This window comes from Malus sylvestris, chromosome 12 (assembly GCF_916048215.2).
Source record: "Malus sylvestris chromosome 12, drMalSylv7.2, whole genome shotgun sequence".
In the NCBI taxonomy this organism is placed as follows: domain Eukaryota; kingdom Viridiplantae; phylum Streptophyta; class Magnoliopsida; order Rosales; family Rosaceae; genus Malus; species Malus sylvestris.
In genome coordinates this window covers 25,625,840-25,640,466 of record NC_062271.1, presented here as the reverse complement: position 1 = coordinate 25,640,466, position 14,627 = coordinate 25,625,840, and the positions used below count along the sequence as shown (strand labels likewise).

Sequence of the window (14,627 nt, the reverse complement as noted above, 5' to 3'; positions counted from 1 at the left end):
TGTCTTCTCCGGTAGTTTCGTCGGAGCAGCCGCCGACCGCCAGATTATGGAAAATCTTAAAACATTAGTTTCTACTTCGTTTTTCAACCAAATTTCACAAATCTTATATAGATTTGAAGCTCTCAACAAGGAGAACATAATCTTACCTATTTGGGGACCTAAAACCTTCAGGAACTGGTCGGAAAATAGCTCAACACAACCGGCCAAAATTGGAACTCGACAAACCTGAGTATACGATGTTCAAATCACTCCAAAACTAGCCTAGGATCCTTATAGAGTCAATTAGGACCCTTTTTTAGCCTTAAAATCTCGTGAAATGTCCACGATCACATCGGAGTAACCGAGTACCTCACCGAAGCTTATGGTTCTTCACGATTCCGATGTCTTTTCTTCAAACAAAGGGTATGGTTAGGCTGGCAGGCTTGCAAGGAACTCGAATGTGGTCCTTAGAAGTTCGATCTGTGAGGTTTTGATGGTGTTTGAAGATTGGTGGGCTCGGGTCGTACGAACGAGAAAAAGAGTTCAAGAAGGAATGAGAGATGAGGGTTGCATGTGTGTGTGTGTGTGTGTGTGTGTGTGGTCACGGGTTGGCCAAAAGAAGAACAGATCTCAGGCCCTAATTGGGCTATAGAATTTAGGGCTTAAGAAATTGAGTCCAAATGGAAATAAAACCAACCCCAATTCCACTTATTCATTTGTAACGTTTCCATTACGAACCCGATTCGGCCCTAACTCGCGTCAACACGACGCGTACAATTTAATTACGTCAACGAGAAAAATAATTTAAAACTATATACGTATATCCACGTCACTAAGCCTCAAGGGCATTATCCTCACTTTACACTCTCAGGGATAAATATATATATAATTTGGGACGGATCGTCACAAAAAATCCGAGCAACTAAATTATTGTATCAACCAAAATAAAGGTTAAATTTGCCCGTATAGTCATTTCACTTGCAAGACATCCATGTATTGGGTCAAAACTTTGCAGCTGAAAAATATTCATTACAACAAAATCATTATACCATTAAGCTATCCTATCCAAAATACTTCCCAAACCAAAAAAAACATTTAAAGCAAACGTGCACATTTTGAAACAAAAAATTTCGCATTGTTGAGTACTGATTCCACTAGGCATAAGCTTGTTCAAATTATGCACATTTGCTTTAAATGATTTTTTTGGTTTGAGAAGTATTTTGGATAGGGTAGTTTAATGGTATAATGATTTTGTTGTCACGAATATTTTTCAATTGCAATGTTTCGAGCAAATATATGGATGTCTTGCAAGTGAAATGACTATACAACCAAATGTAACTGTTATTTTGGTTGATATAATAATTTGGTTGCTCGAAAATTTTCTATTGATTGAATAATTTATTTTAAAAAAATGCCTAAAATCTATGCATTTGGATTAGAGTTGTCAGAAATAAAATTGAGACTTGTTTAGTGTGTAGGTTAAAGGTAAATAAATGTGTAAAACCTGAAATGTCTAAAATACCTTTAAATTTAACCGTCCATTAATGGAAGCGGGTAAAATGAGATAAAAGAGTTGAAATGTCAGTTTCAAAAAGTAAAGTAAGACAAAATCAGTTTCAATGAGTAAATTGAGATTGGATGGAGTTTCAGAATATTTCGACTAATAAGCTAAATATAAAAAAGGACAAATAGTTTTTTCAGTCAACATTTATCACATGGTTCACCACGTTTTGTTGATGAAAAATGTGGCAACTTGCCATACCATTATTCAATTGCTCTTTTAGACTTTCAGTTTTAACAAGCCTGTGGTGCACACACATCTTTTAAAGACAAGCTTTGTGAAACAAATTGGTATCGTTGTAGCTTAATATGTTATGTTGTCGAATTACAAATCAAACTAGTGACTAAGTACGAGTTATTTTACTATCGTCACCCATGTAACCCTTACACTTGTTCTATTATTTTTCTAGACATGTTTTTTAAGACACGTAAACTCTACTCACACTTATATTTTTGTTAGTAAGACTCTACCACCACTTAAAACTAACAATTTGACAACGCCTCGTGTTGAACTAGACGAAAGACATTTGACATTCAATGCGAATAGATCATGAATTTAAGCCATTGCAATCAGATCGAGAGGGAAATCAAATCCCCCATATTTTGCATTTCACCGGATAGATTCATCTTTACCATCAATAACCAAATACAGACAGATTAAGCTAATTAATCCTGCTTACCACAAACCAATTAAGCTAATTAATCCTGCTTAAAAAACTAACCAATTAAAAGCTAATTAACAACAAAAATCCAACACGTCTTCAAAATCTCCCTATATATTTTCCCTCTCCGCCTTCCCCTCCATTATCTCCACCTCCCTCCACCGCTCTCTCTCCTCTCTCCTCTCTCTCTCCTCTCTCTCTCCATTTATACTCTCTCACGTAACCACAAAACGAAACCAAAAACTCCTGTATTTTCGGAGAGAGGCAGCGAAGGGAAGAAAGTTTGAGGAAAAAAACAGAAAAGAAAAAAAAAAAAAAAGATGCAGGGATTAATAGGGAGAAGGGTTTTATCGAGAACTGCAAAATCCCTGCGGTGGCAACAACAACGCTGCTTCTCTCAGGTGGCTCAGAGGGAGGAAGCCCTTCTCCAAGACAATGGCGTCGATGTTCCCAAAATGCCCCCGTTCGACTACTCCCCTCCGCCGTACACCGGCCCTACCGCTGACGAGATCCTCGCCCAGCGCAAGGAGTATCTCAGCCCCTCCATGTTCTACTTTTACAACAAACCCGTGAGCCCCGCCGCACCCGATTCCTCCTCCTTTCCCTCCCTATCTAATCACGTGTTTCATATGTATGATTTATTTTCTTTGTTTTGTGCAGCTGAACATAGTGGACGGGAAGAGGCAGTACTTGTTCGACGAGAACGGGCGGAGGTATTTGGACGGATTCGGGGGGATTGCGACGGTGAGCTGCGGGCACTGCCACCCGGACGTGGTGGAGGCCATAGTCAACCAGACCAAACGCATACAACACTCCACCATCCTCTACCTCAACCACGCCATCGGCGACTATGCTCAGGCGCTCGCTAACAAGTTGCCCGGCAATCTCAAGGTTGGTTGGACGAAATAAACTTTAATATCACGGTGACGATATCTCAACTGGTGATGCATTTTTATTAAATTGAAATACAGTCACTATTACATAATTAATTTATCATGAGTAATTTGACGGTCTACATTTTTTTATAAATAAACTTACTTGCATCAAGAATTATACTGTGACAATTAATTCATCTTAGTATATTCAACTGTCACAATTTTTAGTGAAAAAACTTACCTATGAGATAATATTTACTCATCTCAACATATTTATCTCAACGTATTAATGGAGTGATACTAAGTTGGGATATCGTTGCAATATCTCAATTTCACTTCAACGTATTTGTATAGTGATATTGAGTTGAGATATCGTCACAAAATTTAATTATATAATTAATCAAGCATAATTGATCTGACTGTGTCTGTTTTTTCTGTGAATAATTGTCATTATTATCACCGACGACGAGTGATTGTGATAATTTTTGTTGGTAGGAGTCACAATCACACCCATAATAGAATCAATGCCTAGTTCATCATGATATTGTTCTCCTAGTTATTAAAATGACAAAAAACCCATTCGTAATCTTTGGGATTTTATGTGTATTTCTTATTCATTTGTGGTAAATTTGTTGGTAGGTGGTGTTTTTTACAAACTCGGGGACGGAGGCAAACGAGTTGGCGATGTTGATAGCGCGGTTGTACACTGGATGTCACGACATAATCTCGCTAAGGAACGCATATCATGGCAATGCTGCTGGTACCATGGGTGCCACCGCCCAGGGCAACTGGAAATTCAACGTCATCCAGGTCATTTTCTCTACTATTTTCTACTTTTTACTTCAAAAAATTTTAGATGCTTCAGAATATCGAGTACTTCTGATATATAAAGATCTAAAGATTAAAATATTAGATACTCTAGAGTACCCTTAAAAGTTTTGTCTACGCTTTAAATATCAATAAATTAATATTCACGTGAAGTTATCAAATTGTAGTGGCTAAAGCCGAAAGGGGCCAAGACATTTGTTAATACGTTATCATTCTCGATTGGCTACATACATGCATACAAGCTGACCCCATGATACGATATCGACACCACCTAACGTCATCCAAATTGGAATGCCTTCAATAATACCAAAATGGACCAAGTACTATATAAATATGACTAAACGATAAGGATGTCCAAATCATTGCTTGGTGATAATATTTTTTTTCTCTATTGTTTTTCATTTGGGTGGGGATATAAGTCCATTCCAATTCGTGCATCAAATACATTCCCCATGCGTAAATTATTTTTCAATTATGTATTCACCAATGAAGAACGGTGACGCATTAATCAATATCTTTCTTTTAATTCTCCTTCTAAAATAATATCATGTTAAATACGTAACTATTAGCACATGCATATCAGAAGAAAGAATACTTAGTAGGACATGATACACACTGATTTTGGCTTGTTTGCTTAATAATAAGGAAAGTATTACATTTCGCGTAAGATTTTTACTGCTTAATAATAAGTAGGTTAGTCTAGTTGGTCAAACTAGTGTGTCAGTCTCCTTCTATCTAAGTTCGAATTCTTATTTTCTACAGATTAAAATAGTTTAGAATATTGTCTTAAAAATAGGTAATACTAGGAAAACTAACTTTGTAAACAAAACTTGCAAACTAAATTATGTGTCAACCAATAGGAATGAGCACACGTTTATTAATGTTAAGTCATGATTCAAGCATCTTCTATGTCATTTAATTTGTAAAATTTTGTCTAGAGGCTAATTTATGCTTATCAATATTATCAACGCTAAGTTATGCATTTATGAGGTTACCTGTAATTGACTCTATTATTTGTTTTTGCATTGTTCCCAAATAAAATTATTAGAATTCCCAAAGGGGAAGTTAGATGTTGAAAGCAAAGTTCAATAGAACCATCACGGGTGGTCTAGTGATTGGGACAAATTCTAAGTCTTGTATTTTACACAATTCGTCTTGAGTTCGATTACTAGTGCTAGTGAATCACACGAAGGTGGCCTGGGAGATGTTGAAATGCTTCTATGAGTCTACCCGATCCCTGGAATGGTGGACAGCCCTGGCTTCGCCACCGGCTAGTCCTCTTTAAAAGAAAAAAAAAAAAAAAAAGCAAAGTTCAACAGTTCGTATATTATACTGTTTAGGCTGTATAAAGAATAGTAGAGCATTAGAGAATCATTAAGTAAAAGACGCAAATGTTTCATGAAATTATACGTTCTCAAAATCTTTTGCTTCTCCAACAAAGATATTTAGATGGTTTTTTAATACTTTAGTTAAATACTTAAACCAAGTTCTGTTTCTGTGCCGTTAAATGAGGATCGTGAGACGTAGGAGAGAGAGTTGTAGATGCATATACTCATTCGCTACGAAAGTTGTAATTAGCATTCTGAAATATTCTTCAGTTTTCTCTATGGAGTGCAGAATGACGTTTTTGCTGATACCTTAATGATTTTACATTAGGAAAACTAATGAAAATGATTTGAAAACTTCGAGTTTTAACGATAAGGACAAAATAAAAGGTAAAGTGAATGGTACCATGATTGATTTTTTAGTGTAAAAATGTGATTTTTCGTTAAAGTGAACAGTACCAGAAGCTTTTCGTTAAAATTCCCTTTTACATTTGCACCAAATATATCAGTTCTATATTGGAAGGGCTTACTGTAATTTGCATTGTTCAAAGTTTGCTAACGAAATTATATTGGTTTGATCAACAGAGTGGAGTTCATCACGCGGTAAATCCGGACCCATACAGAGGAGTTTTTGGTTCAGATGGAGAGAAGTATGCAAAAGATGTCCAAGATCTCATAGATTTTGGAACTTCAGGCCATGTTGCTGGTTTTATGTGTGAAGCCATACAGGTATGTCATCTGCCTAATAATCAAGTTATTACTAAAACCCTTCGAGCAAAATGCGGCAAAAGGAAGAAAAATCCATGGATCAACCCCTTTTTTTTAGTACTAATTTTTTAATTATGTTACAGGGAGTAGGCGGAATTGTAGAACTAGCTCCGGGTTACTTGCCAGCCGTTTATAATAGCGTGAAGAAAGCCGGAGGACTTTTCATTGCTGATGAAGTCCAGTCTGGTTTCGCTCGCACGGGGAGCAACTTCTGGGGATTTGAGGGCCATGGTGTTGTGCCTGACATTGTGACAATGGCAAAGGTCAGCCGAAGAGTGACTTAATAATATCATCATTCTTTTCTTCAACCCCAAGAAATAATATATTTGAAGCTGGTCTTCTGTGTTTGACTTAAATCTTTGACTGCATTTTGCAGGGAATTGGAAATGGCATTCCCCTTGGTGCTGTGGTAACCACTCCTGAGGTTGCAGAGGTCCTAACTCGCCGCAATTACTTCAACACCTTTGGTGGCAATCCAGTGTGTACAGCTGCAGGACTGGCGGTTCTAAAAGTGATTGAGAAAGAAAAACTGCAGGAGAATGCGTTGGTTGTGGGATCGTATCTGAAAGAAAGACTCAATGCTCTTAAGAATAAATATGAACGTAAGCATTCACTTGTACATCAGTATCCATGGAGTCATGACAGGCAATTATTTCCTTTATAATTACAATAGATCTTATAAACTAATTGTCTTTATCTCAACTTCCGGTGATGGTTGCGTATGTAGTTATTGGCGATGTGAGAGGAAGAGGATTCATGCTGGGAGTTGAACTTGTTACCGATCGTGAGCTGAAGACCCCTGCGAAGGCTGAAACTGTACATGTTATGGACAAGATGAAAGGTTTGTGTTAACCTCTTCGATTCTCAATCCCTTCCATGTTTCAATGCTACCTAACCTGCAAATTAATCTTTTTTTTTTTTTCCTTCCGTTATCAGATTTGGGAGTCTTGATCGGAAAAGGTGGCTTCTATGGAAATGTTTTCAGAATCACACCTCCCTTGTGCTTCACCAAGGAAGATGCAGGTATATATGCCTTAGCGAAAATAGCAAATTAGTAACATGTCATTCCGAAAAGTTTGTAGTACCAATCGGGTTGTGTTTTCTCTGGCCGCAGATTTTCTTGTGGATGCAATGGACTACACGATGTCGAAAATTTGAAGGCTAGCTCAAGTCTTATTGTAGATAAAGGGTGTAATTAATCATTCACCAATCGGTCTAAGCACCAACGAACTGTTATCTGTTGAAAATAAATTGTCAAAATATAGTAGGTTTGTGCTTCAATAATTCGACTACGATCACGAAGAGTCAACAACTTGTTGTCTCTCACTCAGCACAAACCTTGACGCTTCTTTGGTTTACTTCTTATGATCTTTATGAATATTTGAGGGGTGTCTCCATTTATATATAATGCATATGTTATTAGTTTAGCGTTTGTACTTCTGCCACCTTTTTTCGTGTTATTATATTTTCGGCAACTGAAACTGCAAATTCATGCGAGCTTTGCACTCATGTTTCCGCAACGTGTAATGCAGGTGAGTCCCATTAGAGATGTGATCTATTGGGATAGTATTTTGAAATTACAATTCAGTTATATACTACAAGTTTAGATAAGTTTGTTGAAATTTGAACTGAATGCTATTTCCTGACCATTTCCGCCCGTCGAAGGGGAAGCAACGGTGCACTCTCCGTCGAGTTTTCGATGACATGATGCATTTACTGCATTAATGCAGAAGACAAAGAAGAAGAAACAACACTGATGTGGACTCGTGACTAAATATTTTTTTCCCCTTGCTGTACTTGGAAACGAAAAGGTAATGTCCAAAAACAATTAGACAAAGTTGTGAAGGATTGCTCCAAGGCAAACCCTTGAAATTAACCCCAAATCGTTGACGTCATAATGTTTATTTGATGTGATCATCTTAACCATAGATTAATATTTCGCTTCGAATACAACGATAGTTTTCTAGTGTTTCCGTTGTAATCAAGGAGCAAGTAGCTCAGTTTGGTGTACTTAACTGCTTATAAAAGTCCATTTCCTTTAGTTTCTTCAATTCCCGGTCTGCACAACCATGGCGTGCACATCATTTACTTTTCTGGCCTCTCCATCCTCCTCAACTCTAAGGCCGAAAGACATCTTCAAAGAGCATATTCGTGTCCGAAGATTTTACTCAGTTAACCATCTTTGTCATTGCATCAATCATATCCAGGTCACTCAATCAAAACTACCAAACAACAACCGTTCCATTGGAATTTCCCCGTTTCAAAGTTTAAGTTCCATGGTCCCAAATTTGCTTAGATCATTTTTGTTTGGCCCGACCATGAGTAAGCATATGAAAATGCAGAATAGCATGCATATAATGGAGAAATTTGGAGAGAGTAATAGTGATCAAGGGGAGGAAATAAAGGAAGCCAATTGGATGGAGGGGCTTGTGGCACTCGGTGACCTGTGGAGCAATATTTGGAAGCAAAAAGAGGTGACAGACGAAGACAATACTCACGATGAGGGTGAAAACGGTGGTTGTGGAAGTGGTGGAGAGGAAGGTGGCTGTGAGAGAGTTGTAGTTTAGAAGATAATGATGGGGAAATGAGATACAGATCATACGACCAGGAGTCTTTCTCGAGGTTTTTAGTTAGAGTACCATGGTCAGATACCAAGCTATTTTCTAAGCAAGCCTTCTTGTGCAACATGGCTTGTGTGATACCAGAGATCAAGGTATGTTTTTGTTAATCATGTACTTATAACCATAATAATGTTGGGTTATTAAGCGTTTTCCATCCGCAATACTAATGCGCATGCAGGCTGAGGATTTGAAGATATATGGCCTACAATTTGTAACATCTTCATTAGAAAAGAAAGCACAAGTAGCTGTTTCTTTGGAAAGTTCAACGATGACAGAGTACTTCAAGCAGCAAGCGAAATGGCAAGACAAGAGACGGAAAATGACCTTTGGTCACTCCACCACCCCTTGCCTTGTGAATGGTTTGTTTGTGATGACTCCAGTACGTCTACTCGTTGCTTCGTGATTCAGGTTATTTCTTATAAGCCCTTCATTACAATCTGTGTATGACAGGTCCTTACTAACTTTATTTAGCATTAGCTAGCTCCTCCAATGGTATTTGTTATATCTATGTATATCAAATTTTCGAAACAACGAGATGATGTACCACAGATTGGAAAATGCATAGCTGAAAATCGTCCTTCATTTGCAGGGCATGAACCCCCTTGCTTCCCGACAGGCATACCTCTTTTTCGAACCCACCAAATTTGAGGTAAGCATAGACATTCAATGCATAACCTTATAATATCTGAAGGGGAAGAAAATGCGAAATTAACCATTGACAAACTAGGCCTAGCTAATAGTGTCGTCCCTGTGTAGGAGATGAATGTACATGTTCACAGAGGAACCTATGAAGCGGCACAGCAAATGTACCAGCAATTCATGCCAGATATATTGGATCACTTACATAGAAATGGTGAACTCGCAAAGCTTCAATTTACTGGCCATTGTCTTGGAGGAAGCATTGCTCTTTTAGTCCACATGATGCTCCTCACTAGGCAGCTTGTGAAACCCTCTACTCTTCTGCCGGTTGTCACATTTGGATCACCATTTGTGTTCTGCGGAGGCCACAAGTTACTTGATCAAAAATGGTTGGATGCGAATAATCACATCCATTGTGTGATGATGCATAGAGATGTTGTCCCTAGAGCTTTCTCCTGCAACTACCCCAACCATGTGGCTACACTCCTCAAGCGTTTAAATGGTTCATTTCAGTCACTCCCTTGCCTGATAAAAAAAGTAAGTACCAGTACATTAACTTCGTAGAAACGGGCGAACATTCTGTCAATATTGTACCAATAACATGTCAATGACAAAACGTGCCCACAGGTCATTGATGTTATCGACAATATAAATAGTGCTAAAAGTCCGTCACCTAATAAAAGACGGACGTACTGCACCGAGAATATTGTTTAACTCATAGAATCCTCCACATTAATAAATCACTTTTTTCTGATATATATGTTTTTATGCAGAATACGTTGTACTCTCCAATCGGCAAACTATTCATTCTTCAACCTGATGAAAGGTTTTCTCCTCCACACCCTCTACTCCCTATGGGGAGTGCCCCCTATGCCTTGGACAACACGCAATCTGGTTTCTCTTCAGATATCTTTAGGGCCTTCTTGAACTCCCCACATCCACTAGAAACCCTTAGTGATCCTACAGCTTACGGTTCAGAAGGTACAATCTTACGTGACCACGATTCAGACAACTATCTAAAGGCTATCAATAAGATCCTACGGAAACGCACAAGGATGGTTGTGAGGAAAGTGAGGAAGCAGCGGAATCTCCTGTGGCCGCTGCTCACTTCACCCTCTCCACACCGGTTGAACGATGAAGGTGAAAGTGGTCTGAAGTGAGAAACAAGTTACTAACAAGACATCATACAGAGGTATTTAAAAAAAAATAAAAATTCCTGCATATAAATATAGAGGATTCTCAAGAGGATTTATCTCTCTCATCCACTCCCCTAAAATCTTGAACAAAGGCATAACTACAATCTATCAAATCTGGTCTATAAGATATATTGAGAAGTCAGGTAAATTCAAATGACAGTGCAGCTGCATGTGTGATCTCTTGTGACCACCTCAACCATTTAAGTTGGTATGCAAGGGGCATGATTCTGTAAAACCCTTCCCTGCTCATCTGTTTCACTCACTCTCTGCAATTAATATACAAGTTCATCGGCTCTATTTCTACATTCTTCTTGTATTCTCTCTCCTCTTTGATTTCTCCTTCACGAAACTAACTGATCCAATACTCTTAATATAGTATCATTCGCCTAAGTTGATCGATCTTGGTTTCGTTCATCGTTTAATATCATGTTGATTTACACTCAGTAATAATTAATCTAGTAAGTTAAACCATAATTATTGGCAGAATAATTAGCTTAATGAGCCCGAAAACAAACTGGTAATGTATAAATTCTGAATCTGAAACAAAAACAAGCTCACTACAGCACCACCAAAATCGAGTGATATATATATTGTGGGTTTATAATAAGGCACAACTTACAGTTCAAAATATTGAGGCACGAATTTAATCTGCAGACAACTACCGATCATTTCAAGCAAACATTGACGACATCGGAGAAAGCCTGCCTCCGGCAGCAGAAACTCTTGTACTTCGAAGCAAAACGAAGCCCGAAAATTGAACCGTTGATGTTAGAATCGAAACAAAGTCTATTACCAAAACCCCGAATTCCTCGTACACTTGTATGCTCTTCCTAAGAAATATTATAGTCATCACCGTTGACATGACATCCTTCAATCTAGCCATTTTCTTCTTCCTAAGCTTAAGCTCTTAAGCTGTTCTTTCTCTATGATGACAAAACTTAGATTTCATATGATGTTACATCAAACATTGATTATGTTATGCTTGTACTATTACAGTCGTATCAAATTAATAGTATATGTATTAAGTTAAATTACTGATGTACCCCTTGGTTTTACCACCTGAGATCTGAACTTTTTTTTTTCGTGGTTTGCATGATGCATGCGTACAAGAGTTCAAACGCTGTTGCTTTCGAGATCAAAGCACTCATTTTGTGTATGACTTTTATGTGAAATCTTTCACAAAACTTTCATCTACATGTATAATAACATGTAGAATACCTTCTCGTGTTCAGAGCACACTGAAAAATATCTCATTCTGTAACTTCTGTCATTGATTGACACGTATTAAGTTTATAACAACAAAATAAAAAATAATCAAATTTATTAAAACGTATATATTAATGATAGAGATCACTAAAGTAATCGGCCGAGTAGCATGTCAGAGAAACAAAACGTTGAAAAAAGATGATGACATTGTGGACTCATCCTTTGGTGCATGTAGGCTTATGTGTGCTTTCCGTACTGCAATTTCGAATAACTTGCTTGAAAATGTCGACACCCGATGTACCCCTTTTACTTTACGCCAAACCTATTATTCAATTTGTATTTATTGTTTTGGTAAGGAGAAAATTATGGATAAATTAAGAAAGCAACACTCCTTGTCCTTGCCCACCAAATGTACCGAAGGGACTGGCAGAGTGACGACCCGACAGTGGATTCACCACCAACAGGCCTAGCCCAAGGGTCATGAGACTTGACGTCATTCCCACCTTCCTCCTGTTTATCACTGGTAGTCCCTTGTGAGCGCAGCATGCACCTTTAATTTGTTTCGTAACTAACACATATTCGATCTCATTACCATCTCCTTTCAATCAAGCTACTTCGTGTACTATATTACTAAGAATCATTTTTTTCTTCTCCTTGTTGGCTGTGTGTTGATCGTTAATTATTTTCTTCTCCCATTTTCTTCGGTATACTGTGCGTGAGTTCTACATCCTCTTATCCATTTTCCAATACCAAAGCCAAACTTCATAATTCAGACACAGCCAAACTTCTTTTTTTATTATCATCCCATTGGCAACCAAATGTAACAAATCGAAAAGTTGGATATTTCTATACTTTTTCTTTTTGAAGTTCACTATTCTATTAACCTTTTCTTCTCTGTCTTCAGATCCATTTTCTATGGCTCCAAAAAGAGCTCTCGAAACAAATGGTAAAACCTTGAGTCAACAGTACGAAATGTGGCAACCATGTAAGGATGACAAGGATCGAGCTACGTTCAATGATCAAGATGCTGCCATTTGTCAACATATTGGCTAGTGAAAGCTGTTAAGTTGTGTTTGTTGAGAGAAAGATTACTTAGAGAGTACAATGTAACTAGTATAAAAGGAAAGATTACAGTTATCAAAACAGTTAGTGAAAATATACAGGAAGCATTTCTCATTTCTCTCTCTCTCTCTCTCTCTCTCTCTAGTTTCTCTCTCTATAATCTGCACACTCATTGCCTCCATTGATAACCTTCAAGCTCAAGTTGCTGTATTCTCATAAACCAAGGATGAAAAAGTGTTTATTTGTCTTTGTGCATTCTGTTAATCTGTTGTTTTAAATTTGACTTTTAATCTAGTTTAACAATATTTGACTAGGCTCACTACAAGGTCCAGACTGATCCTACAGTAGAAGAAGTGAAGAAACTTTGTAATACATGCCGCATATATGCCAAGTCCGAGAGAGTTCTTTTCCACTATAATGGACATGGCATACCAAAACCAAGGTTTTTACCAATTTGATGCCTCCTGTGTTGTTCCGTTGCTACCTTTAACTAAATTCCGTCTTGGTTCTCATTTATCGTTTTTTGGTACAGAGTTATACACAGTATATCCCCTTGCCAATTAGTGACCTCGATTCCTGGTTGAGGACACCTTCAATATATGTGTTTGATTGTTCTTCTGCCGGTATGATTGTCAATTCTTTCATTGAGGTATCCTGCACTGCAGTTATGAATGTGTTTGGACCCAAATTTACACCATCGGCTTGTGAAATCAAGGCCGTTGAGTGAACATAACTCTTGACAGTTGGATCAAGAAATAAAGGTCATTATTAAAAGATAATGATTTTTAAAGTTATGATTTTTATCATAATTATCTTTTAATAATGATTTATTATGAGATATATATCTTGAAGTATAACATCACGGCATCAGATAAATGAGGTCACTTGGAAACTACTGAGGGGATTGGATTCTGGTCAGATTATTATCCATTTAAATATGTTGATAATTAAAAGTGAATTTAATATTCATAGGGTCAAGTTGCATGCGACAATGGGGTAAGGAAATAGCTACTTTGGGTGATGATGATGTGACAAGACCTAGAAAAGCTAGTTTTTTTTTTATGGTGGTGTTATGATGACATAGGAAAGCCTAGCTAGCCTAGGTTTCTAGTCATGATAAGATAAGTCAGACTGGTTTTTATTATTTTGAAAAGTCAACCATATGAAGATAGACTATAGCGCCTATGCCGTGGATCAGTCACTTTACGAGTTTCAGTTTCAGTCGTTTTCTGCAACATTATCTGACCATGGAGAGCAAGTACTTCAGTTCTATAAATACAGAGGCGATGTGCAACGTGAAGGGCCCATCCAATTCAACATACAACTGCCCTGCGCAAACTCTCTCAACAACTGAGATTTTTTATTTTCTCTTTTCGATGACACATCTTCCATTGGCATCAACAGCACTGTGAAAGCAACCGGTGATATCTTAAGTCGGCATAGATAGCTCTGTCACCGTAGAATCAGTCGATCTCGCAGCATCTTCTATTGGCATCAATAGCACTGCGGCGAGGACGGTTGATTACCTATCCAAGTCTCGATCGAGAAGGATTTCTAAATCCTTATTGGTCGAGGTTATCTCATCAGCCTTCTCGGCGAAGTGAGGTGTTACGAGTTACTACATTCGGCACATTGGAAGCCGAATTGGATATTGAACTTCGCTAAGTTAGCAGCCTTGTCTTCAGGCTCTAGAACCCGAAGGCCGAGACGTGTTCCTTCCTCGACCACAATCGTAAGATCAAGAAATCAGCAGCGCACCCAACGTAACATCAACAAATTTTACTCCTCGGTCGAGCTCGGCCGATGAGTTGGCACGCCCTGCATTTAGCCGAATGACGTAGTTAGCTCATAGATTACTCAGCATGCGCGCCACGTAGGCTTGGTAGTTTTTAGGGTCAACATTTTG

General features: G+C 38.0%; 1 protein-coding gene and 1 pseudogene across 1 annotated transcript; both read left to right on the top strand.

The window, feature by feature from the left end:
* The first annotated feature begins 2,338 nt into the window (after positions 1–2,338).
* LOC126593163 (alanine--glyoxylate aminotransferase 2 homolog 2, mitochondrial-like) lies at positions 2,339–7,424 on the top strand. The gene is made up of 9 exons (XM_050259076.1): positions 2,339–2,770; positions 2,862–3,092; positions 3,716–3,886; positions 5,815–5,958; positions 6,081–6,260; positions 6,374–6,599; positions 6,725–6,838; positions 6,934–7,020; positions 7,112–7,424. The coding sequence occupies exons 1-9, from the start codon at positions 2,522–2,524 to the stop codon at positions 7,153–7,155; spliced, it is 1,446 nt and encodes a 481-aa protein (XP_050115033.1). The 5' UTR covers positions 2,339–2,521; the 3' UTR covers positions 7,156–7,424.
* Positions 7,425–7,564: 140 nt separating this feature from the next.
* On the top strand, positions 7,565–10,750 carry LOC126593164 (phospholipase A1 PLIP1, chloroplastic-like; annotated as a pseudogene).
* The last annotated feature ends 3,877 nt before the right edge of the window (positions 10,751–14,627 follow it).

Coding starts and splice junctions, on each gene's coding strand:
- LOC126593163 (XM_050259076.1), top strand. CDS start 2,522: ATGCAGGGATTAATAGGGAGAAGGGTTTTATCGAGAACTGCAAAATCC. Junction 6,261..6,373: donor ACATTGTGACAATGGCAAAG/GTCAGCCGAAGA, acceptor TGCATTTTGCAG/GGAATTGGAAATGGCATTCC. Junction 7,021..7,111: donor CTTCACCAAGGAAGATGCAG/GTATATATGCCT, acceptor CTCTGGCCGCAG/ATTTTCTTGTGGATGCAATG.